We start from the raw sequence: 22,750 nt of genomic DNA, 5'->3' as shown, positions 1-22,750 counted from the left end.
TATTATCACCCAAAGGCAGTGGGGGCGATTGAAAATAATAAATTTAAACTGGATTAGATGTAAAGCAAAAAATGAGGCATGTAAATTTAGTCTCTTTCGTCCAAGCATGAATACCAAAAAATAGAAGCTGTGACTGGCATCATTTTTTAATCATTTTTGCAGGTTATAAGGCTCTATATCGTACAGGTGGCCAGTCTGCTGATGGTTTACCTCTTACAGTTCTTTAATTCCATGATCATTGGGTCATTGCTTGTCAGCTTTAATATGTCAGCTTTGTTAGCAAGAAAACTTCAGGTACGTATTATTCCATTTTTGCTTTGCCATAATAACTACCGTATTTTTCGGAGTATAAGATGCACAGGAGTATAAGACGAACCAAAATTTTGAAGAGGCAAATTAAAAAAAAAGTTTTTGCACTCTGCAGACCTCCCAAAAACGGGCCCATTTGTTGTCAAAGAAAGGGCATGCATAGCCTTTAGGAGGCTTAGAGGGAGCTCCTGGCGGCTGGGGGGGGCAAAAGGGGCCCGTTTTTCGCTCATTTCTGCCCTCCCCAGGCCACAGAAGCACTCTGGAAGCCTCCTAAAGGCTATGCGTGGCCATTTTGGTGAAGGGAGCGGGGTTTTGGGGGGCAAAAAAATGCTGTATTCAGTGTATAAGATGCACCCAGATTTTCACCCATTTTTGAGAGGGAAAGGTGCATCTTATACTCCGAAAAATACGATAGCTAAGAACACAAAAGCTGTTGTTTGCCTGGTCTTTCATCCATTTTGTACCATTATAAATGGTAGATAGATAGGATGTGGTGACTCAGTGGCTAACATGCTGACCTTGTTAATCAGAAAGGTTGGCAGTTCGGCGGTTTGAATCCCTCTTTTTAGTGCCGTTGTAATTTCGAACACTCGCTAAAAGATTGGCTGTAAGTTGAGGACTACTTGTATGAAGCTGAAAATGGCCTTTATTGGATCGCAATCAAATGTCAATACAACAGTAAAACTTTCATTAATTAACATTATTTCATTAATAATCCAGAAATACCAAACAATGTAATTTGTATTGTTTTAGATTAGGGGTGTCGAACTAGCGGCCCATGGGCTGGATGCATCACACCTTAAGCCACGCCCACCCGTGTTTGACACCCATGTTGTAGACGCATTTTAAGGACTGTTAACCGCTTGCCTTTTCCAGAATAACTTGAAAACCGGCGGCTTGTTAAGCAGAATTGGGAAACTTCTACTCCATGTGCTATTAGTGCTGTGCTTGACATTCCTTGTAAATAATTTTGTTAAGGTGGGTAAGGTTTCTTCTTTTTACTCCATCTATAGAGCATCATTTTAAAGAGGAAAAGGGGATATTTAAGTCTTAGGCACTAAATTATAGACGACTATATTCATGTAGAACAGGGGTGTCCAACTCGATTTCGTTGAGGACCACATCAGGGTGGTGTTTGACCTTGGGTGGCTGGGGTGGGCGTGGCCAGCTCAACGTCATTCGTGTCAGGACCGCCTGTGGTGGCCTGAGCACTCTGTCACCGAAAACGGGCTCTCAAGTTCCGTTTTCAGCTGCGACAGCCTCCTGCAACCCTCTGCCAGTAAAAATGGAGCTCGGGAGGGCAGCCTGAGCTCCGTTTTCGCTGGCAGAGACACTGTGGGCTGGTCCTTCACTGTTTCCAGGGTGGCCCTGCAGGCCAGGCCTGAACATCTCGCGGGCCGGATCTGGCCCCTGGGCCTTGAGTTTGACGCCACTGATGTAGAAGAAAACTTCAATCTTCTACAGCTCTAATTTGTCTTCTGGTGGTTCCTCCACCACTTCTGGAACAGACTTTTGGGTTCACGGAAATCTTCAGGGAAAGTAAAACCTTTTCCCCTTCAGAGTACTTTTCTTGCAGATTTGAATCCCACGAATGACTGCACTGCTTTAGAGAATACTCAAGTAATAATTTGTGACATGAGGACAGGAGGATTGGCAGGAAGAGACTAGGTTGTACAGTCCTTTTCAGAGAATATAAATGCTGTACATTTTCCCTTTTCCCCATAGAGAATTCTAAATCTGCAATCCGATGAGCACATCTTCAAATTTCTGAAAGCAAAATTTGGATTCGGAGCAACAAGGTACAGCAATAATTGTTTTTCTAAAGTATTTTCTTAGAAGGAAGGTTTTTCCACATTTCAGAGTATAGAGTATAATTCTAGTAAATAAATACTTTAAGTCACAGATTTTGTCACCATATTTCTCTTCTTATTTTCTTCAGAGATTTTGATGCTAACCTGTACTTGTGCGAAGAAGCTTTTGGTCTTTTGCCTTTTAATACTTTTGCAAGACTATCAAATACACTCGTTTTGTACCCTTACTTATTTGTCCTGTTGATCACGGCCACAACAGCTGCTGTTGTCTCTTTTCAAAACCTTAGGTAGGTCTTTTGTTAAACTGTTGAGCTTTGTTCTGGTTGTGACCTTCCTCCCCCCCCCCCACAACTTCACTAAGAGCAGAAAACAGCTTTAAAGGAACCTGACAGCATATATATGCCACCTTTCAGATAGAAAGCCCATACAGAGAGTGGTAAGGACAGCTGAGAAGATTATAGGAAGCTCGCTTCCTGTTATTCAGGATACTGTTTATAAATGTTATGTTTATGTTTATTGTCTCAATAAAGAATCAATAAGTAGGAGGATGCTTTGAGATGAATACCAATGTCCTCTTTAAAAAGAACTTTAAAGTCGTCTTCTTCCTGGCCACAGTATAACCATCTTCTTCCTTTCCTTCACCTTCATTTGTTCAGTGGCCGTGCGAGTATCAAATCCGCGGGAAAACAACCCACGTCCGCCACCGTGTTCAAACCTGCTATGGCTTACCACTTGGTCCACACCATTTCATTCGGGCTCCTGGCCTTAAGCACCATGAGGTATGTTTTATCTATCATAGTCATATCTATTGTGAAAACTGTAAAAAAAAAAAAAAAAAACCCACTCCATAAAGAAGAAACGAAGAACAATCAGGCAGAATGCTACGTGATTCTGATGACCAGGTTACCCTTTTTCATAAGCTGCATTAACCCATGGCATTGTCCTTCTATAAAACCTCTGGCAGATTTAGAGGCTTTTCATTTACAGAAGAGGCGCGGTGGCTCAGTAGCTAAGATGCTGAGTTGTCGATCAGAAAGGTCAGCAGTTTGGTGGTTTGAATCCCTAGCGCCGCGTAATGGAGTGAGCTCCCGTCATTTGTCCCAGCTTCTGCCAACCTAGCAGTTCGAAAGAATGTAAAAATGCAAGTAGAAAAATAGGAACCAACTTTGGTGGGAAGGTAACAGCATTCTGTGCACCTTCAGCATTTAGTCATGCCGGCCACATGACTACAGAGACGTCTTTGGACAGCGCTGGCTCTTCGGCTTTGAAACGGAGATGAGCACCGTCCCCCAAAGTCGGGAATGACTAGCACATATGTGCGCGGGGAACCTTTACCTTATCATTTATAGTTTTTCTTGATGAACAATCAGTTGTTGCTTTTTTTAACTGCCTGGAAAGCTACTTTTAATAATGTCGTGGTCAGCAAGAGTGTAAGAACTTATTTTCTACTTGGAAACCATTTCTGGATTTTGTGCTTGAGGTGGGGGGGTGCGGAGAAATGAAACAATGATATTGGATTTTTCTGATTAGATAAGTTTATGGCTCCAGAAATGGCTAGTACATAAAAAGTATGTAAAAGTAAAAAGTTGAGGCTGTAATGTTATTATGACGTTCTACTGCACTAAAAAGAATCGGAAGTCAAGGCTTTTTCGTTTTTTCCCCCTTTCCCGTATATTTCTTTCTCTTCCCTTTTTCCTCTCCCGTTTTCCCACTATTTTCACTTTCGTTTGCATTTTATCCTTTGATAAGTTTAATACAAAAATATAAAGTAAAAATATGTAACAGCTAGGTTTCACTAGTCGTTACTTTTAAAGCCCTACATGGTTTAGGACCTGGCTACCTGAGAGACCGCCTCCTGCCATTCACCTCCCAAAGACCAATTAGATCACACAGATTGGGCCTCCTCCGGGTACCATCGGCGGATCAATGTCGGCTGGCGACCCCCCGGGGGAGGGACTTCTCTGTTGCTGCCCCGGCCCTATGGAATGATCTCCCCATAGAGATCCGGACCCTCACTACTCTTCCGGCCTCCCGTAAAGCCACTAAGACCTGGCTGTTCCAGCAGGCCTGGGGCTGTTGATCAGCATCCAGCCCCATTTTAAGTGTATGTATGTTGTGTATATGATTACATTTCTACCTTTAATTTTTAATTCCCTTGTTTGTCTGTAAGCTGCCCAGAGTCCCCTGGGAGTGGGCGGCATACAAATACCAATAAACTCGAAACTGGAAACTTTCAGGAGGTGAACAGATAGTAGATATGGTTTCTTTTTCTCTTAATTTTCCCCTTTCTGAATCTTGCAGGATGAAATATCTCTGGACTTCCCACGTGTGCATGTTTGCAGCTTCTGGCCTGTGCAGTGGTGATATCTGGGGACTGGTTTTGAAATGCGTTCATCTTCACACACCCAAACGGGTTAGAGATCTTTTATTTATTTAGCTATATAACAAATTGTACAAATTAGTCCTTGACTTAAAACCGTTCGCTTAACAACCAGTTAAAGTTTCGACAGATTTGAAAAAAGTGACTTACAACTCACCGCCGAAGTTATGAGTGTTGTTATCACCTTTTGTGGTCACATGGCCATATTTTGGTGACTTAGCAACAGGCTCGCATTTATGACCATTTGCAGCATCCCACAGTCACATGATCACATTTTGCAATGTTTCCCCCCCTCCCCCCCCCCCCCATTTTCAAGCAAAACCAAAATCACGCGTTGGATAGGATAGATTCAGACTTCTGACCCCATCATTTACTTCACTGCAGTGATTCACTTAAAGGCATTGTAAAAAGTGTCGTAAAATTGAGTACGGCTGTGTGTAACTCAACTTACAATCATAACAATTTTTGTTATTGAAAAGTTTGGGGAAAAAAACTTTTACAAATATTTACCTCCCTCCCCCTACCCTCCCCCCAACCCCCCTCAACCTTCCCCTCCCTCCCTCCCCACCCAAACCCCACCCCCCCACCCCGACTTCCCAGAACCAATACAGGGTATAAATCTTTAACAAAGATATTCTAAGATAAACTTTTTTTTAAAAAGTTAGTATCATCTTTCATTTGAGCTTTAACTCCTCTTTGCTAGGCTAAGTCTAAACAGATTATATCATTCCTTGTTTCTTCAGTCATAAACTATCTGGAATTTCTTAGTCCCATATTTATTTTGAGTATAGTCAATCCATCTTCTCCACTCCAGTTTATATCTCTCATTTGAATGGTCCTTGAGATATGCTGATATTTTAGCCATCTCTGCTAGGTTTGTTACTTTTAATGTCCATTCTTGAATAGTAGGCAAATCTTCCTTCTTCCAGTATTGCGCCACCAACAATCTTGCTGCAGTTATTAAATGCAAAATCAGGTTAGTCTCTCTAACTGTACAATCAGTAATTATACTTAACAAGAATAACTGAGGGGTAAACTTTATCCTTTTTTTAAGAACATTTTGCATAATCCACCATATTTTTATCCATACCAATTTTTGACCAAAATTTTGGCTTCAATTGTAGTTGGAAGTTGAGAACTATCTGTATGGAAGCCCAACTTACAAAGTTGGAACATTGGATGGCATATCCAAACAAGCATTAAAAGGCCAGTACATATAAAAGCAACAGCAAAAATTAATAAGTGATTAAGAACTCAAATTCAAACTACCTCCCTCCGTGCAGGAATTTCAATCATTACATTTTGTCCTTCTCATTTCAGTAATGAATAAAATTCTGGTTTCTTTTCCATGGCCTGAACAGATTTGCAAAATGGTGGATGAAAACAGATTGAGTACAATTTAATAAGGTAGTTGGGAGAGCTTGTGTGATCTTTTATGCCTAACTCTTTTGAGCTCAAAACTCAAAATGTCCTGTTTCCCATGCAAAATTTCAGCTCTCAGCGAAAACAACTATTTTAATGTTCTTTAAAAAGCTTCCAGCACTGTTCCAAATGTCAATCTTCTGCTTCAAGTAGCCATTTGCATAGAAAGTAGAATGTTTTACAACGTTTAGAGCTCAAAATGTCCTAATAAAACATTGACACATTCCTAGCAGTATATTTGGAATGCGTTTGGAAACATACTTCTTTTGAAAATGAATGCTATTTAAGTCCACTAGATGGTGATGTTGTAGAAGCTATGAAAAGCATAAACAATGTAGAGAATTCATGAAAAATGCCCGGGGGGGGGGGGGGTGTCTGTGTGATTGCTCAGATACACCGCAATAAAAATCAGTACAATTCACAGAAACCTAATGCACAGTCTAACGTGCTTAATATTCTTAACAGAAATGCTGTCAAAGAAAGTCATTTTGTGACTTCAAAGTATACACCATTGGTAGGATAAATTTGTTATGAGTTTGGTCTAAATAGCGGTGTTTTTTTCTTTCTTTCAGTACATAACATTGTTCCTTTTTCTGTATAGGTTTCTGTGATTAGATACGTAACACCAATCCTCGTATTGCTCTATCTTTGTTATAAGGTAAGACCCTTTTAAGTCTCCTTAAATTTGTTTTTTCTTTTCTTTTCTCAGAATAGAAAACTTTTCTACCAAAGATTTACCTGTTTGAATTAAAGATAATTCAACCTTTAATGGATACATCATTTGCCCTGGTTAGTTCCTTGATTAGGCTGACGCCATGTTTCAGTAGCTAAGAAGCTGAGTTTGTCGATCAGAAAGGTCGGCGGTTTGAATCCCTAGTGCCGAATCCTTAGTGCCGAATCCCTAGTTACTTTTCCCAGCTTCTGCCAACCTAGCAGTTCAAAAGCATGTAAAAAATGCAAGTAGAAAAATAGGAACCACCTTTGGTAGGAAGGTAACAGCATTCCGTGCACCTTCAGCATTTAGCCATGCCGGCCACATGACCATGGAGACATCTTCGGACAGCGCTGGCTCTTCGGTTTTGCAACGGAGATGAGCACCGCCCCCTAGAGTTGGGAATGACGAACACATATGTGCGAGGAGAACCTTCACCTAATCATTTATCGTTTTTCTTGATGAACAATCAGTTGCTGCTTTTTTTAACTGCCTGGAAAGCTGCTTTTAAATAATTTCATGGCAGCTGATAACTGGCATACCGGCCTGGCTCCCCTTTGCCTCCGACCCAGAGCCCTCATCAGAGTCTTCCCCAGACTCCAGGACTGGCCCAAGTTCCTACCCAACCTCCTCACTGTCCAAATCTACTGCCAGTTTTGCTGGCCGCTAGCTGGCCACAAAGGCTGGTAACTTTGCTGCCCAGACTTTATAAACAATGTATTTTTCCATGCTGAAAAGCTGGGTTCCTTTGGACGTCTGCGGTGATTTATTTGGTCCTTTCTGTTTTCTTCTTAGTTCCTTCCGGGAATAATGGCAGAGCTGTCAGAGCTGAGAGAATTCTACGACCCGGACACGGTGGAGCTAATGAACTGGATTAAGTAAGAGGAACTTTACTCTCTGTTTAAAATCACATGCTAGATAGGGCAAGTCAATGCCTTTTGTGATCGCAGCTTCCAATTCTGCCAGTTACATACGTAACTTTTTAGAGTCTAAAAAGTGAGCTAGGAAACTTGGTTTAATATAGGCACTAAGATCTCTGCCCAATGCCAGTTTTTCGCAATCTGTAGCCCTCAGGTGAGTGAGAATACAGTTTTGGTGTGGCGGTCACAACAGTTGGGAAGAGTTAAAGACTCTTGAAACATCTTCTTAGAAATTTTTGCTCCATTGGACCAAACTTTCAGTAGCTGAAATACTTTGTCGTTTCTGACCATGGTTGGATAGCTTTCAAGACATCCTACACCAGGGTTTGTCCACCTCAGTCACTTGAAGATAAGTGGACTTCAACTCCCAGAATTCCCCCAGCCAACAAGCTGGAATTCTGGGAGTTGAAGTCCACCCATCTTCAAGTGGCTGAGGTTAAGACAGTGGTTCCCAAACTTGGCCACTTTAAAACTTGTGGACTTCAACTCCCAGAATTCTCCAGCCAGCTCTGCTCTGCTGGCTGGAGAATTCTGGAAGTTGAAGTCCACAAGTCTTAAAGTTGCCAAGTTTGGGAACCACTGGGTTAAGAAATACTGTCTACCCCAATGATGCCATCTCCCAGGTTCTAAATAGGCAAGAAAATTAACAAGCATGAAGAGATTACTGCAAATATTTTAGAAAATGGCACACACATTTAGTATGTCACAGACTATTTACAATACAATACAATACAGTAGCAGAGTTGGAAGGGACCTTGGAGGTCTTCTAGTCCAACCCCCTGCCTAGGCAGGAAACCCTATACCATTTCAGATAAATGGCTATCCAACATCTTGTTAAAGACTTCCAGTGTTGGGGCATTCACAATTCCTGGAGGCAAGTTGTTCCACTGATTAATTGTTCTAAATGTCACGAAATTTCTTACATGGGGGAGGGGGCATATTTTGGGGATCCAGAAGGTTTAATTTTGTTACCTTCTTTCTTAAACCATTGTCTTCGTCACTCTTAAGAAGCTTCGGCTAGTAGAGGCCCATTCAACAGGTCCTCAACATGTCTCCACAATTGAAGAAATTTAGTTAGTCCTTGAATTACGACAGATTCTCCCCGCCCCCTCCCCCCAAAAAAGTACTTACTGTTCCAAAGTTCCAATGGATTTCAGGTGCTTAGCAACCATAGACACAGTGTCAGCGTTCCAAATATCATGCAGAATTAAATCAGAGTCGAAGGCAAAACTATGCTTAAAGTTCCAATTTAATAAGGCAGGCATGTTGGCATCGTGCTATAGAATCCCAATTCTGGACGTTACATCAGGATCCCACCCAGTTAAAAGTTCATGATCTTGTCCCCACACCCACAATCCATCACATGGTCCGATCTTCTTCTTCCACGCTAGCACCTACGCCCAACTGCTTCCGGTCAGGTGCAAAGGTTTGGGAGACAAAAGATGACCTTGAGCTTCTAGGAAGGAATTTTTTATTTTGAAAACAGCACATTCTACCCCTTGCTAGTTCCCCCCCCACCCCCTTAATGAGAGTGTGGCAGGCCAAAGATTCTTAAAGGAACCTCTGCAGGCCTGACACACAGTTTATAATATATTTGCCCCAAAAAAATAGTGTTTACTTCTAATTTTTGACCCCCCCAAAAAATATGTTTAATCTAGCGGATAAGACACCAGTTAGGAGGCCGTGAGTTCAAATCCTATCTTATGCATGAAAGCCAGCTGTGTGACCTTGGGTCAGTCACTCTCTCTCAGCCCAACCCCTCTTACAGCGTGACCCGTCAAAGCCGCGCTCGACTAAACCGCGTCGCTGACGTCATCAACAGGGTGACAACAGCCAGCGCGGAGAAAGAAGGGCGCTTTAAATAGCGCTTTGAAAGCAAGCCGATTCAATTTAAGGTAAGGGTTAGGTTTAGGATTAGCTTTAGGGTTAGGTTTAGGGTTAGGTTAAGGGTTAGGGTTAGGTTTAGGGTTAGGTTAAGGGTTAGGGTTAGGTTTAGGGTTAGGTTAAGGGTTAGGTTTAGGGTTAGGTTTAGGGTTAGGTTAAGGGTTAGGTTTAGGATTAGGTTTAGGGGGGTTAGGTTTAGGTTTAGGGGTTAATTTTAGGTTTGGGGTTTACAGCGTGCTTCTGTCTCCGCGCTGTTGTCACCCTTTTGATGACGTCAGCGACGCGGTTTAGTCGGGCGCGGTTCATTCAAGCGCGGTTTTGTCGGTGAACCCTCTTACAGGGAGGGTTGTTTTTTGTGCAGAAAACAGGAGGAGGAAGGGATTTTAGATATGTTTGTTGTCTTAAGCTATTTATAAAAATAATAAAGGTTGGGTTCAAATAAATAAGAACCCCCCCTCCCCAGGAAACAGTAGGTTCGCTTAATGGCAGCTGTGTTCAGTTAAGGACTGTGATGGGGACTTTATGCTGGCTGGGGAATTCTGAGAATTGGAATCCATGGGTCTTAAAATTGTCATGGTCGGACAGGCTCTGATTTATATGATCTCTAGGGGCTAGGAGCACAACGTTTGTTCTTTACGCTACTTCATTCTAATTTTTCTCTTTCTTGCAATAATAATGAATAGTGTGATTATTCACGAATAAAGAGGCCATATAAATCGCTGACAGCGTCCTGAAAGCCAGCTAAAGGGATCTCCATCCCTCTGCTTCCTTATTGACATATTCTCATGACAAATCTTCACCAGCCAGAGGTCTTTAAAACCACTTCTGTATTAAGAGATGCTAAATGTTTGATAAACCTGGTCTCTCGAGTGCAATATGCGTTGTTTTATATATAGATTTAAACATAAAATATGCATGGGTCTTTTGGGTTCAGCCACAAACTGGATTTGACAAGTCGCAACCAGCATCATTTTTCAAACCGGTTCCAAGCTGGAGAATGCAGGACTGTTGCTTAGCCTCCTCCGTTTAAATTAGCTTTTTTTTTTTTCCTTGTGATTTGTTATGGGGGGATTTATGGGCGTGGAGGGGAAACATTATGCATCGAAGAAGTTAATTACTTTTGCAGGAACAGCAGTTGGCAACCAATTTATGCCTCTTAACCTGAGGTTGGGAGTCAGACTTAATAAGATCTCAGTAAGTCAGTGGCACAGGTAGTTCCAAAGCTGGCCCATTAGAGCACCACTTCGTGACAGTCATGAAATCTACTGCAATGCGCTCTACATGGGGCAGCCCTTGAAGAGTGTTCGGAGACTCCAGCTGGTCCAGAATGCAGCTGCACGAGCGATTGTGGGTGCACCCCGGTACACCCACGTTACACCTATCCTCCGCGAGCTGCACTGGCTACCTATTGGTCTCCGGATACGCTTCAGGGTGCTAGTTATTACTTATAAAGCCCTACATGGTATTGGACCTGGGTACTTGAGAGACCGCCTTCTGCCGATTACCTCCCACAGACCCATTCGATCCCACAGATTAGGCCTCCTCCGTATTCCATCTGCCAGCCAATGTCAGCTGGCGACTACTCGGAGGAGGGCCTTCTCTGTGGCTGCCCCAGCCTTTTGGAACGAGCTCCCCGTGGAGATTCGGACCCTCTCAACCCTTCAGGCCTTCCGGACGGCCGTAAAGACCTGGCTGTCACAGCAAGCCTGGGGTTGAGTTTCCCCCCCCCCCCCACTCGAATTTGCTGTGTCTGTTGTGCTTTTAAATTGTTCGTATTGTCTGATTGTCTTTGTCTTACTTTTTGTAATTTCCCCTCCCTTGGCTTTGTTCAGCCGCCCTGAGTCCCTTCGGGGGAATAGGGCAGCCTACAAATTGAATAAACTTTTCTGCGGCAGTCTTTAAGTGAAGGTCGTAAAACAAACGATGTGGTCGCAAAGCGAATCCATGGTTCGCTACGAGGGCGGTTTTGCCCAAAACTGGAAGTAAGTGGTAGTTTTCAAAATTGTCAGGTGGCTATGGGACATTGCAAATGACTGAAAATGCCACCATGTTGCCAAGCGCTAAGAATTCGGTCATACGATCATGGAAGGGTCCTGACTGTGGGAACTTTGGAACTGGTTGTAAGTAGACCATTCTTAAGGTAGGTCTGTCATAACTTCGAACAATCACTAATCGAACCAGTCATAAGTCGAGGACTGCCAGTATTTCATCATATTCAATAGTTTGACTTCCGAAGTTGTGGATGCTTCATTACTGGAGGTTTTTAAGAAGAGACTGGACAGTCGCTTGTGTTCCGACCTAGGCTTCCCCAAAAAGCACGAAGCAGATTCCTGGTGCTGACAAAACCCCTTTTATTAAACAAATATGAATTCCTCTCATTCACATTCAGCAAAGACCTGGTAAACAGTCTTTGAAAGGTGAATTTATGACCACAGACCTTATTTAGCTTGGAAAGCTACCAGGTATATCTTTTTCCAAACACAATGCTGTGCAAGGAAAGGCTTGGCACAGAGTCTCTGAGATTCACGGACAGATCTCCACACTCCTGAAACAAATGAACGAATCCCACTCCCCTTTTGCTCCTCTTTATTTCCTGTGGGTGCGGCCATTCACCATCCACCTGTGGCTTTATTCCCAAGTCAACCTTGATTTCTTAGCTGTTCTTTTCTTCTGGCAGCTCTGCCATTGCGCACACTGGGAACAGGCTCCAGTTGTTCCTCTGCCTCACTGCTATCTAGCTCCGAAGGCAGCTGAGAACTGCCAGACGGCCTTGGCCCCCTCTCTGCCTCCAATGCAGAGCCCTCATCTGAACCTTCCCCAGCCTCCAAGACTGGCCCATGTTCCTCCCCAACCTTCTCACTGTCCGACTCTGCTGCCAGCTCTTCTGGCCGCTGGGGGCCCACAACAACTTGCCTGAAATGGCATAGGGTCTTTTGCTTGAGCAGGGGGTTGGACTAGAAGACCTCCAAGGTCCCTTCCAGCTCTATTCTGATTAATGTAAGTTTCAGTCCAACTTTGCCTTGTCTCATTTAGCATTTCTGTACATAATCCTTTGCTTTTTGACATGCAGTTTTCTATCTTTCCAGGTATGTTTTTCCTTTAAAAAAAAAAAAAAAGCTTGTTTCTTAAAAAGGCTTTTTTTTTATTTTTCGGTCTGACCTGGGCTAAGCTTCATATACAGTAATTTTTCTTCTTTTAAGCACCATCAGAAAAGATCCAATCTAGGTCAAAGTAATGCCAAATTTAGGAGAATTTAGAGTTGCCATTACCTGCATTTGTAACACTGGCTATTAAAGATTGTCAAATGTGCAGAGAAATATTGACTTCTTTCCTCTAATTTTGAAACGAATCTTTATTTTCGAAAAGATCCAAAGGAAGGGAAAGCTCTGTCTCTTCCCCCAAATTCCTGTACTTCCCATTGAACTCTTTCTGTTGCAAATGAGTTATTTTATAATAATCCTATAATACTGGAAAGCGTAGATAAAACAGAGGTTCCCGTTTCACATTGTACTCCGCTCAGCTTACCCCCATTAGTTTAACAGTAATTAACTTGTTGAAGCTTGGAGCTTCCAAAATAAATGAGATTATTTGTTCAAAATGCCATTAGGTCTGCTTGGAGTGACATTTAAATTACATAATGTAAATCAGTTTGACCTCTAAGTCCTTGTCATTATTTAGTGACATTTCTTGCAGAATAAATTGCGTGAGGGTTGAGCAGCCTGGATATGAAGCTTGGCAGAAACCTATAAAAACAAATTCTCCTTTCATTTTATACATCATTTATCCAGACATTTGTAAAAATTGCTTCATTTTTCTGTAATGGGAAACTGCCGTTTGTTCGTTTGAAGCACATTAGCTGAGGAAGGCTCAAGTTGAGCATTTGAGAGGCAGCCTCAGGGTGAAAGATTTGAGGAGGGGGAGGCCACCTGTGTCAGGAATGGTCTCAGCCTTCCATCCTTCCGAGGTGGGTAAAATGAGGACCCAAATTGTTGGGGGCAGTATGCTAACTCTGTAAAACCGCTTAGAGACGGCTGTAAAGCACTGTAAAGCGGTATATAAGTCTAAGTGCTATTGCTATCTGAGATAATTTTATTTGATTAACTAGCTGATAATATATAAAATAATATAAAAAAGAAAGAGAGATAGATAGATAGATAGATAGATAGATAGATAGATAGATAGATAGATAGATAGATAGATAATAGATGATTGATTGATAGATAGATAAATAGATGATTGATAGATAGATAGAAGATAGATAGATAGATGAATAGATGGATAGACGGACAGACGGACAGCCTATTCTCCAAAACACCTGAAGGCAGGACAAGAAGCAATGGATAGAAACCTGTTGTGGCCCAGCAGGAGCCGTTGGAGCTGCCACCAGACTCCGACAGCGAGGGGTCCTATGAGTCGGCTCTGGAGAATGTGGAGGACCCTGGACAAGGTTCCGACTCCAAGCAGGGCGCAGAGAGGTTGGTTGGCCACCAGGAGGTGCCTGAGCCTTGGACCAGTGGGGAGGAGGCAAGGGAGTGTGATCCTGAATTCATGCATTGGAGCAGTGGGGAGAAGACAAGGGAGTTGGTCCTGGATGCCCGGCAATGGAGAGCTAATAGGCTTAAAGAACAGTTACGCAGTTACAGGAGATAATTACACTCAGCTGGTGGTAATTAGGCTCTCAAGACTATAAAAGGAATGATTGTGCACACGCTCGTCGCAGGAGTCAACGTATTCACTAGAGCTGAAGAACTCTCGTGGCTATCTTGACAGGCTGGATTGCTGCCAAGGTTAGTCTGTGCTGGATTGCTGCCAACATCTAGTCTGTGCTGGATTGCTGCCAAGGCCTGGACTGTGCTGGATTGCTGCCAAGGTCTGGTCTGTGCTGGATTGCTGCCAAGGACTGGTCTGTGTGTTAATAAATCCTTGAAATATCTTTGTCTCAGCATGCTTTGGTGTAGGACGAGGGAGGTCAGAACAGAAACCGATCAAGGAGAGGAGCAACCTGGAATTAAGGAGGAATTTCCTGACAGAGCAATTAATCCAGAAGTTATGAATGCTCCAACACTGGAAGTTTTTAAGAAGAGATTGGACATCCATTTGTCTGAAATGTTACAGGGTTTCCTGCCTGAGCAGAGGGTTGGAGTAGAAGACCTCCATAGTCCCTTCCAACTCTGTTATTCTGTTAAATAAACTGTGCAATTATTAAACAAATTCATCTTCCCCTTTGACTGAGAAGGTTTCAAATGGTGATCCACGACCCCAGGATGCTGCAGTCATCATTAACTACATCCCAGTTGCCAAGTGGCCGAATTTTGATCACTTGATTGTGGGCATGCTGCGACAGTTGTGAGTGTGAGGAACAGTCGTATATCACTTTTTTTTTCAGTGTCATTCTGACTTCAAACGGCAACTATACAACAAATAGACGTAAATCAATAAACTGCTGGTAGTTTATTCATAGCAAATTCCCAGGCTGCATTCCTGTGTAATCAGGAAAACCTAACTCGAAAAATTCATGCACCAAGAAGTTCCAAAGTGAAATGAAAAGAATTTCTTTTAACAGAGGTTTTTTTTTGTTGTTGCTGCTGCTGCTGCTGAACTTTAAAACATCTGTTTAGCTGGATGACGGTAAAAGAGGTGTACTTCATTTTACTGTGCCTGGTTATTTGGCAAGATTGCCCTTCGGGAATTATCCCACACCAGACAGGGTTTTGGAAGGACATCTGTCTTATTTTTCTATGTGCAAAAGCTTTGATGAGACGAAATGTCGAACAGATGGCCAGGCATTATATCTGTCTTTCAAGTGCATTTTTTTTTTCCCCCTGGAAGGAAGAACATGGAGACGAAATGATAACCATTTTCATTTCAATCGGAATAGAGCTGGAAGGGACCTTGGAGGTCTTCTAGTCCAACCCCCTGCTCAAGCAGGAGACCCTATACAATTTTAGACAAGTGGCTGTCCAGACTTTTCTTAAAAACCTCCAGTGATGAAGCACCCATAAGCTGTTCCACTACCATGTTTCTCTGAAAATAAGACTGGGTCTTATATTAATTTTTGCTCCAAAGGATGCATTAGGGCTTATTTTTGAGGAAACATGGTAATAAATGCATCCATCTGGCTGACAACCTTAACTGGGGCTTATTTGGGGGGTAGGGCTTATGAGCATCCTGAAAAATCATGCTAGGGCTTATTTTCGGGTTAGGTCTTAGGGAAACAGGGTAGTTAATTGTCCTCACTGTTAGGAAGCTTCTCCTAAATCCCAAGTTGCTTCTCTCCTTGATTAGTTCCATCCATTGTTTCCTATCTTGCTTTCTGGTGCTTTGGGGAAAATAAGTTGACCCCCTCTTCTTTGTGGCAGCCCCTCAAATCCATATTCATTTGTATAAGAAGATCAGTAGAGTAGAGTAGAAATCCTTATTGGCCAAGTGTGATTGGACACACAAGGAATTTTTCTTTGGTGCAGATGCTCTCAGTGTATATAAAAAGACAAGATACATTCGTCAAGAATCATAAGGTACAACACTTAATGATAGTCATAGGGCACAAATAAGCAATCATGAAACAATCGATATCAATACAAATCGTAAGGATATAAGCAGTAAAGTTAGAGTCCTGCAGTTGTAAGTGGGAGGAGATGGATGATAGGAGCAATGAGACCTAATAGTAATGGTGTTGTAGAAAATGACAGGACACACAAGCCAGCTCTTCAGAGAAGGAAAGTTTATTTGCGCAGGTTCAGAATAAATGGCCTGAACATTGAGTGAAATTCAGGAACTTCCTTATATAGTTTATCGCTTTCAGCTAAAGCCATCTGTTAGTTTTGGAAACACCCCTCAGGATTTGCCCTTGAGTTACACAAAGTATGTCTACAGGATGTCATAATACATGGGTCAGCTAACGGATATGCACAGCTCATATTTTGAGGAACGAACAATATGTGTCTACCAAACAGATTAACAGCCAAGCCAGCAGATGGGCTAAAATAGATGCTTCGCTTCAGCATATTTCATGTGCAGACTTCCTTCTAACCCGTGTCTAACCGCACTATGTCCTAAAAGCAAACCTTGCAATTTCTATGTGAACAGTTAAAGCTTAATATCATGAAACCCTAGTTTGGTTCAGGCTTGAGGCCTACTTTGGTTCAGCCTGCCACCTTAGTAGTAATGCAGTCAATAGGAACAATGAGAGAACTAATAGTAATGCAGTCTTAGTGAATGGTTTGACAGTGGTGAGGGAATTATTTGTTTAGCAGAGTGATGGCGTTAGGAAAAAAAAAACTATAGGTTTCCAGACTAACTGAATTTAATTAATGGTCATCGAGATGACATCTTGAGATCTGATCACTGCAAGTGAACACCCGTTTTTTTTTTTTTTTAATCATTTGATTTTTGCCTGAAAAACTTGCCAGCCCTTGCTGCGAGCTACGTATCTGAATTTCCTTGAACCAACTTGGGAAGTAGGTGTGGAACTTGGTTGATCTCAGCCATTTGGATTCTGCTGGTTTCTGGTCTCTTTCATCGTGACCCGTCAAATGCGCACCTGACAAAAGCACGCCGACAAAAGCGCCGCGAGAAACCCGCGACGTCGAAAGCACTCCCACAAAAGAGCGCCGACAAAACCGCGCCGACAAAAGCGTGGTTAGGGTTAGTGTTAGTGTTAGTGTTATTACATTGTTTTCGTTGTTTTTTGATGGTGCGCATTCATCGGCGCGATTTCGACCTCGCACTTTTGGCGCCGCACTTTTGTCAAGCGCGCATGTCGGTGAACCCTCTTTCATGACTGCAGCCTTTGTAGGTTGTACCGGTGAAGGCAGTAGGGAGCAAAAAAATGCAATGTTATACCAATATCTGCTCCTGGACCGTAAGCTGGTAAAAGTAACGAAAGGGAAGAATCCTATCTCTGTGCCCTTCTGAAGTGAACCTCAATGTTTCTCCAGGTCCAACACTCCCAAGAAAGCAGTGATTGCAGGAAGTATGCAGCTCTTAGCAGGGGTTAAGCTTTGCACTGGAAGAATTTTAACCAATCACCCCCATTATGAAGACAAGAGCCTGCGAGAAAGAACAAAGCAGGTAAGAGGATCTGACTTTCTCCAGCTACTCCCATTCTTGCGTTGTCCTTGTTTTTAGCAATGGTGGATAACTGTTTGCCCAGAGTCAGGTTGGCGGTCGCGGGAGGCTCGTCCCGCATGTGCGCATGTGGAGGACAGGATGGGCCACACCTCCTATGACAGCCAAACTGACCCTGGGCAACCCGATTGTTAGATTATTTGAATCCCACCACTGTGTCCCCCTCTCTGGATGATGCCGCCCTCCACTGATGCCATGCCGATGCTCCGATCCCATAAGACTAATCGTGACTAATCATTGCGACTGATCTCCGTGTGTGTGTGCATTGCCTGTTTCCTTCCTTTACTCGTCATTTAGTCCCACGTTTAATGAATTAATAAAGCGATTCAACCCAATTATCTCACTCACTTGCAGGTTTATCAGGTGTATGCCAAAAGATCGCCGGAAGATGTCCACAGGATCCTCAGATCTTTTGGCACCGACTTTGTGATCTTGGAGGACAGCATTTGTTATGAAAGACGGCATAGCAGGGGTTGTCGGTTGCGTGACCTTCTGGATATTGCCAACGGCCACGTAAGTCTTTTCCAAAACCAGTTGTCGGGCCCAAGAAACCAAGAATGACACGAAGAATTACATCAGAGTAGTTTCTTTATTGTTGTTCGCCTGCAGACAGGAATCTTGCCAGACTAAAGCACTTAACTATTAGATATACCCTTTTCCTGCATAACAAAGATTCCGAGCTGTTTGAACCTCTTTCTCCTGACTCTTGACTAAATTCCACGAACATCAATCATCCAAATTGCATTTAAGTTGCTTCCAAGAATTCAGTTACGCTTTTACATGTCCTTGGGGTGCCCCTTATGAAATCTATTGTGAACCCGGAAACAAAGATATTAGATCTGGAGTCCCCAGCCTTTTTATCCTGGGGGACACATTTGAAATCCAGAAAACAGGTGAGCCCTGTTGCAGGATGGATGTGGGAAACCAATCCAGTAGCGTGCGTCCTCTAAAGCGGAGATCTCATAAGACTTCTAGAGTCACTTTGATAGTGAGATGGGCAGCATATAGGTTTAGTAAACGCAATAAATAAAACTAATAAATAGTGAGAGGATTGGAAGATTGGCATAGTATGCTATTTTAGTTTTGATCTAAGTGAGCCAGTTTGGTCTTGTTCTGTCCGATGCTTCCAAAGAGCATAAAACAAACTCCTTGTCCCAATAAAAATCCCTTTTATTCATTTACTGTGAATTCTGCTCATTTACAAAGTCTTTCAAAGGAGGATTTACAGTCACAGACCTTATCTAGCTTGGAGAGCTGACAGGCCGATATTCGTAGAACTTGGCAAGGAGTCTCGGAGAGTCACGAGCCAATTAAGCAAACTATTTGTTTCCTGCAAACTCCACTCCCCTTTCGCTCCTCTTTTATTTCCTCTGGGAGGGGCCATTCATTGTCCACCTGTGGCCTTACTGCCAAGTCGACCCCTGTTCTTTAGCTGTTCCCTTCGCCTGGCAACTTTGCACATGGGCACACTGGGAACAGGCTCCAGCTGTTTGTCTGCCTCACTGATGTCTGACTCTGAAGGCAGCTGATAACTGGCATATGGCTCTGGCCCCCTCTCTGCCTCCAACACAGAGCCCTCATCAGAGCCTTCCCCAGATTCCAGGACTGGCCCATGTTCCTCCCCAACCTCCTCACTATCCAAATCTGCTGCCAGGTCTAATGGTGAAGACACCAGACTAGAAAACTAGAAACAGTGAATTCTAGCCCTACCTTAGCCATGAAAGCCAGCTGGGTGACTTTGGGCCAATCACCAGAAGGTGGCGAGTTCTAATCCCACTTTAGGAGTTCTAATCCCACTTTAGGGCCAACCGCTAGGAGATTGTTAGTCCCACCTTAGACACAAAGCTCTCTCAGGCCAACTCACCTTGTAGGTTTGTTGTTGTGAAGAAAACAGGACGAGGAAGGTGTGTTAGATATATCCACCACCTTGAGTTATTTGTAAAAATAATAAAACAGAATACAAAGACATAAAATAAAAATAAAGCAGTGTCAAAATAGTTAAAACAGCCTTTCACTTTCCGTTACAGACTATGGATGGTCCTGGAGAATACGATCCTGATCTCAAACCTTCACCGTCGCCTCGCTTCTGTGAGGAAATCAAAAGAAATCTGCCCTCCTACACAATGTATTTTACTAAAGTCTTTCACAACAAAACATTCCATGTTTACAAACTGGCTCGACATCAAAACCACGCATAGCTTTGCTAAAAATGGCTCTTTTTTAAAAAAAAAGAAAAGAAAGGGAAATTGTTTTAGGTCGGTTGAAAGTGTTTCATTTTTAATCCCTCGATAATTCAAGAACGCTTGGTTTCGTAACACTTTACATGTGCCATAATGTAAGTTATCAAAAACAGAGGCCATATATATACGGAGATCATGAAAAGCAAATCTTTCATAACTTCTATTCCAATATTTCATGATTTAAAAAAAAAGATCTAAAGATGAGAAGGAGTCCCTTATGCCACCCTCTACTCATCTACATCCTCTGCACCAAGGGTCTCTATGGGTCTTCTCTTCCCATTTAGTCTTTAGGGAATTCTGCCAGAGTTTGGTATACACATGGGCCTTATAAGGTGGAAATCTTTTTCACATTTTACCCTTCCCTATCCTTGTTAAGGACTGAGAACAGGATGGGACTATTTAGAATAGTGCTTCTCAGCCCTGGCAAATTTTAAATTGTGTAGATTTCAACTCCCAGAATTCCTCTGGCTGCCAGGGGAATTCTGGGAGTTGAAGTCCACATGTCTTAAAGTTGGCAAGGTTGGGAAAGGGCTGCAGTGGCTCAGACACTGAGCTTGCCAATCAGAAGGCCAACAGTTCAGCGATTCAAACCCTTAGTGCCGCGTAACAAAGTGAGCTCCTGTTACTTGTCCCAGCTTCTGCCAACCTAATAGTTCAAAAGCAGGTAAAAAATGCAGGTAGAAAAATAGGGACCACCTTTGGTGGGAAGGTAACAGCGTTCCGTGCGCCTTCAGCATTTTGTCATGCCGGCCACATGACCACGGAGACGTCTTCGGACAGTGCTGGCTCTTCAGCTTTGAAACAGAGATGAGCACCGCCCCTTAGAGTCGGGATTGACTAGCACATATGTGCAAGGGGAATCTTTACCTATATAGAGGGAAATTCAGTTCCCAGCTCTCAGTTCCTTCAGTAGCAGCTGTAGATTTATCTATTTTCCTCAAAGCTTTAGTAGGGGAGGTGTTATTAACAATTAAACTCAATCCAGCAAAAAAAAATTCAGGAACACCCAAGTGCTTGTGGTCACTGCACTCCTACCCATTTTCAGTGTCTGTGGTTCTTCGAAGCATCATTACTTCCAGGACTTTTTACACTCTATTTCAAGTCTTATTAGTAGCAATTTGCTTTCTTTCCTTCCATGCTTAATTGTTAATTTGTCTAGGCATAGAATGTTGAAATTGAGATTTGGTAGAGTGCAGTAAAGTACAGTGACCTATATTTCAAGGAGTTGAAGAAAGTGTTGAAATGAAAATGCTCCCACCTTGTTCTGATATAAAACCATGTTCAGTTACTGTATTCTGCTTCCGCCTCATTTTGAGTATGTAACATCCTAAGGGGGATAACGAATACCATAAAGAATTCTCCTAAAAAGGCCAGATACTTAATTTTTAATGGAAAATATGATTTCGTGCTTCTAAAGACTCATCCGTACGCCATGCAGAACAAACCCTTTGTGAATCAGCTATCTTATATTGATGTACGAGAAGTTCATATTTGGACAGTTTAATGAAGGCATCGATTTTGGGCCCTCGGTAATCTCTGAGCTTTCCTGCAGACATTTCATTGACCAACTAAGTAACGTCATCAGTGCTTATTATGGGAGTGGGGTTTGTCAAAGTTTGTTGCAAAAATCAAATCCAGAAAGCACAAACAGATAACTAATTCAGCAGGATTCATTACCTTCTTTTTTTTTTTTTTAATATTTATAGGCCGCCCTTTTCCCCGCGGGGACTCAGGGCGGCTTACATAAAATAGGGAGGGGGGGTATAAACAATAAACATAAAACAATACATAAGAGTAAAATAGTACACAACATTAATTCTTCATTCGGGTGGGGACAGATTGTGATCTTATCCCCAGGCCTGACGGGATAGCCAGGTCTTGAGGGCTGTGCGGAAGGTCTGGACGGTGGTGAGGGTACGAATCTCCACGGGGAGATCGTTCCAAAGGGTCGGAGCTGCTACTGAAAAGGTCCTCCTCCGTGTAGTTGCCAGTCGACACTGACTGGCGGATGGTATTCGGAGGAGGCCCAATCTATGTGATCTTATAGGTCGCAGGGAGGTAATTGGCAGGAGGCGGTCTCTCAAGTACGCAGATCCACTACCATGGAGGGCTTTATAGGTGGTGAGTAGCACTTTTTATATAAAATAACACATTAATAAATGTACAATACCAACAGCAGATTCTTCCAACGTGGTAGCAACTACAAGCAAGCACAAGGCAGAGGAGAGCAGAGATGAGTTTCAGGTCAGAGCTTAATACAGTCTAGTTTCAGTTTTGTTTCTCAGCACAGACTTGGAACTGCATAGGTAAGCCACGCCCAGGCTCCAAGCCATCTGGCATGGCTCTCAGTCACCAAATAGTTCCCGTTGGATGACCTGTTACCATGCCTATTCATTGGCTGAATTTGTTACCATGTATCTGCCAGTTCATGAATATTCTGACAGGATTTTCTATCTGTTTATATATTAGTAGCTGGTCCTGTCTATGTTGGTAGGTGTGTTCTTGGTGATTCGTTGATTAGGCTGTTGTTTACTGTTTGTGTGAGATAGTAGTTCCTTGGCTGGGATAATGTTATTTAGTTGGGTAATGAAATGTCTACAAGAAAATGAACACGAATACAGCAAGGACACCACAGTGCAACTCTGAGTTGCAAATATTCTCTTCTGTTTGTATCATTCACTTTGTAATGCCTTATTTTTAAGAAAATCATTGTGACAATGAAATTATTGCCAATTTGAACGTTGTATACGGAATGGAAGAAAACAGTTCGCTTGATGCAGAACTTCTCCAGGTTTTGAGTAGCTGCCCATCCGCCGTGGGCACAACCTGTCTTAGGATGTCCTCTTAACGCAAACCTTAGTGAACCGGTTGGTAAGTAAAGAAGGAAATGATTTCTGTAACTTCCTAATTTAAGCACTAAAAGTAACTCCCAGTGGAACGTAGCT

General features: G+C 42.7%; 1 protein-coding gene across 1 annotated transcript in view; it reads left to right on the top strand.

Moving 5' to 3' along the window:
* The window catches only part of DPY19L3 (dpy-19 like C-mannosyltransferase 3), a 38,520-nt gene extending 18,525 nt beyond the window's left edge, over positions 1–19,995 (top strand). The window contains 11 exon segments of the mRNA XM_032230636.1: positions 163–294; positions 1,186–1,287; positions 2,035–2,108; positions 2,249–2,407; positions 2,777–2,899; positions 4,422–4,533; positions 6,524–6,580; positions 7,430–7,512; positions 17,376–17,508; positions 17,920–18,078; positions 19,593–19,995. Of these exon segments, the coding sequence (XP_032086527.1) occupies positions 163–294; positions 1,186–1,287; positions 2,035–2,108; positions 2,249–2,407; positions 2,777–2,899; positions 4,422–4,533; positions 6,524–6,580; positions 7,430–7,512; positions 17,376–17,508; positions 17,920–18,078; positions 19,593–19,763 (1,305 nt within the window). The 3' untranslated portion in view covers positions 19,764–19,995.
* Positions 19,996–22,750: the final 2,755 nt, after the last annotated feature.

This window comes from Thamnophis elegans, chromosome 14 (assembly GCF_009769535.1).
Source record: "Thamnophis elegans isolate rThaEle1 chromosome 14, rThaEle1.pri, whole genome shotgun sequence".
Lineage (NCBI taxonomy): Eukaryota > Metazoa > Chordata > Lepidosauria > Squamata > Colubridae > Thamnophis > Thamnophis elegans.
Note: the sequence above shows the minus strand (reverse complement) of the source record. Positions and strands in the feature narration are given on the sequence as shown.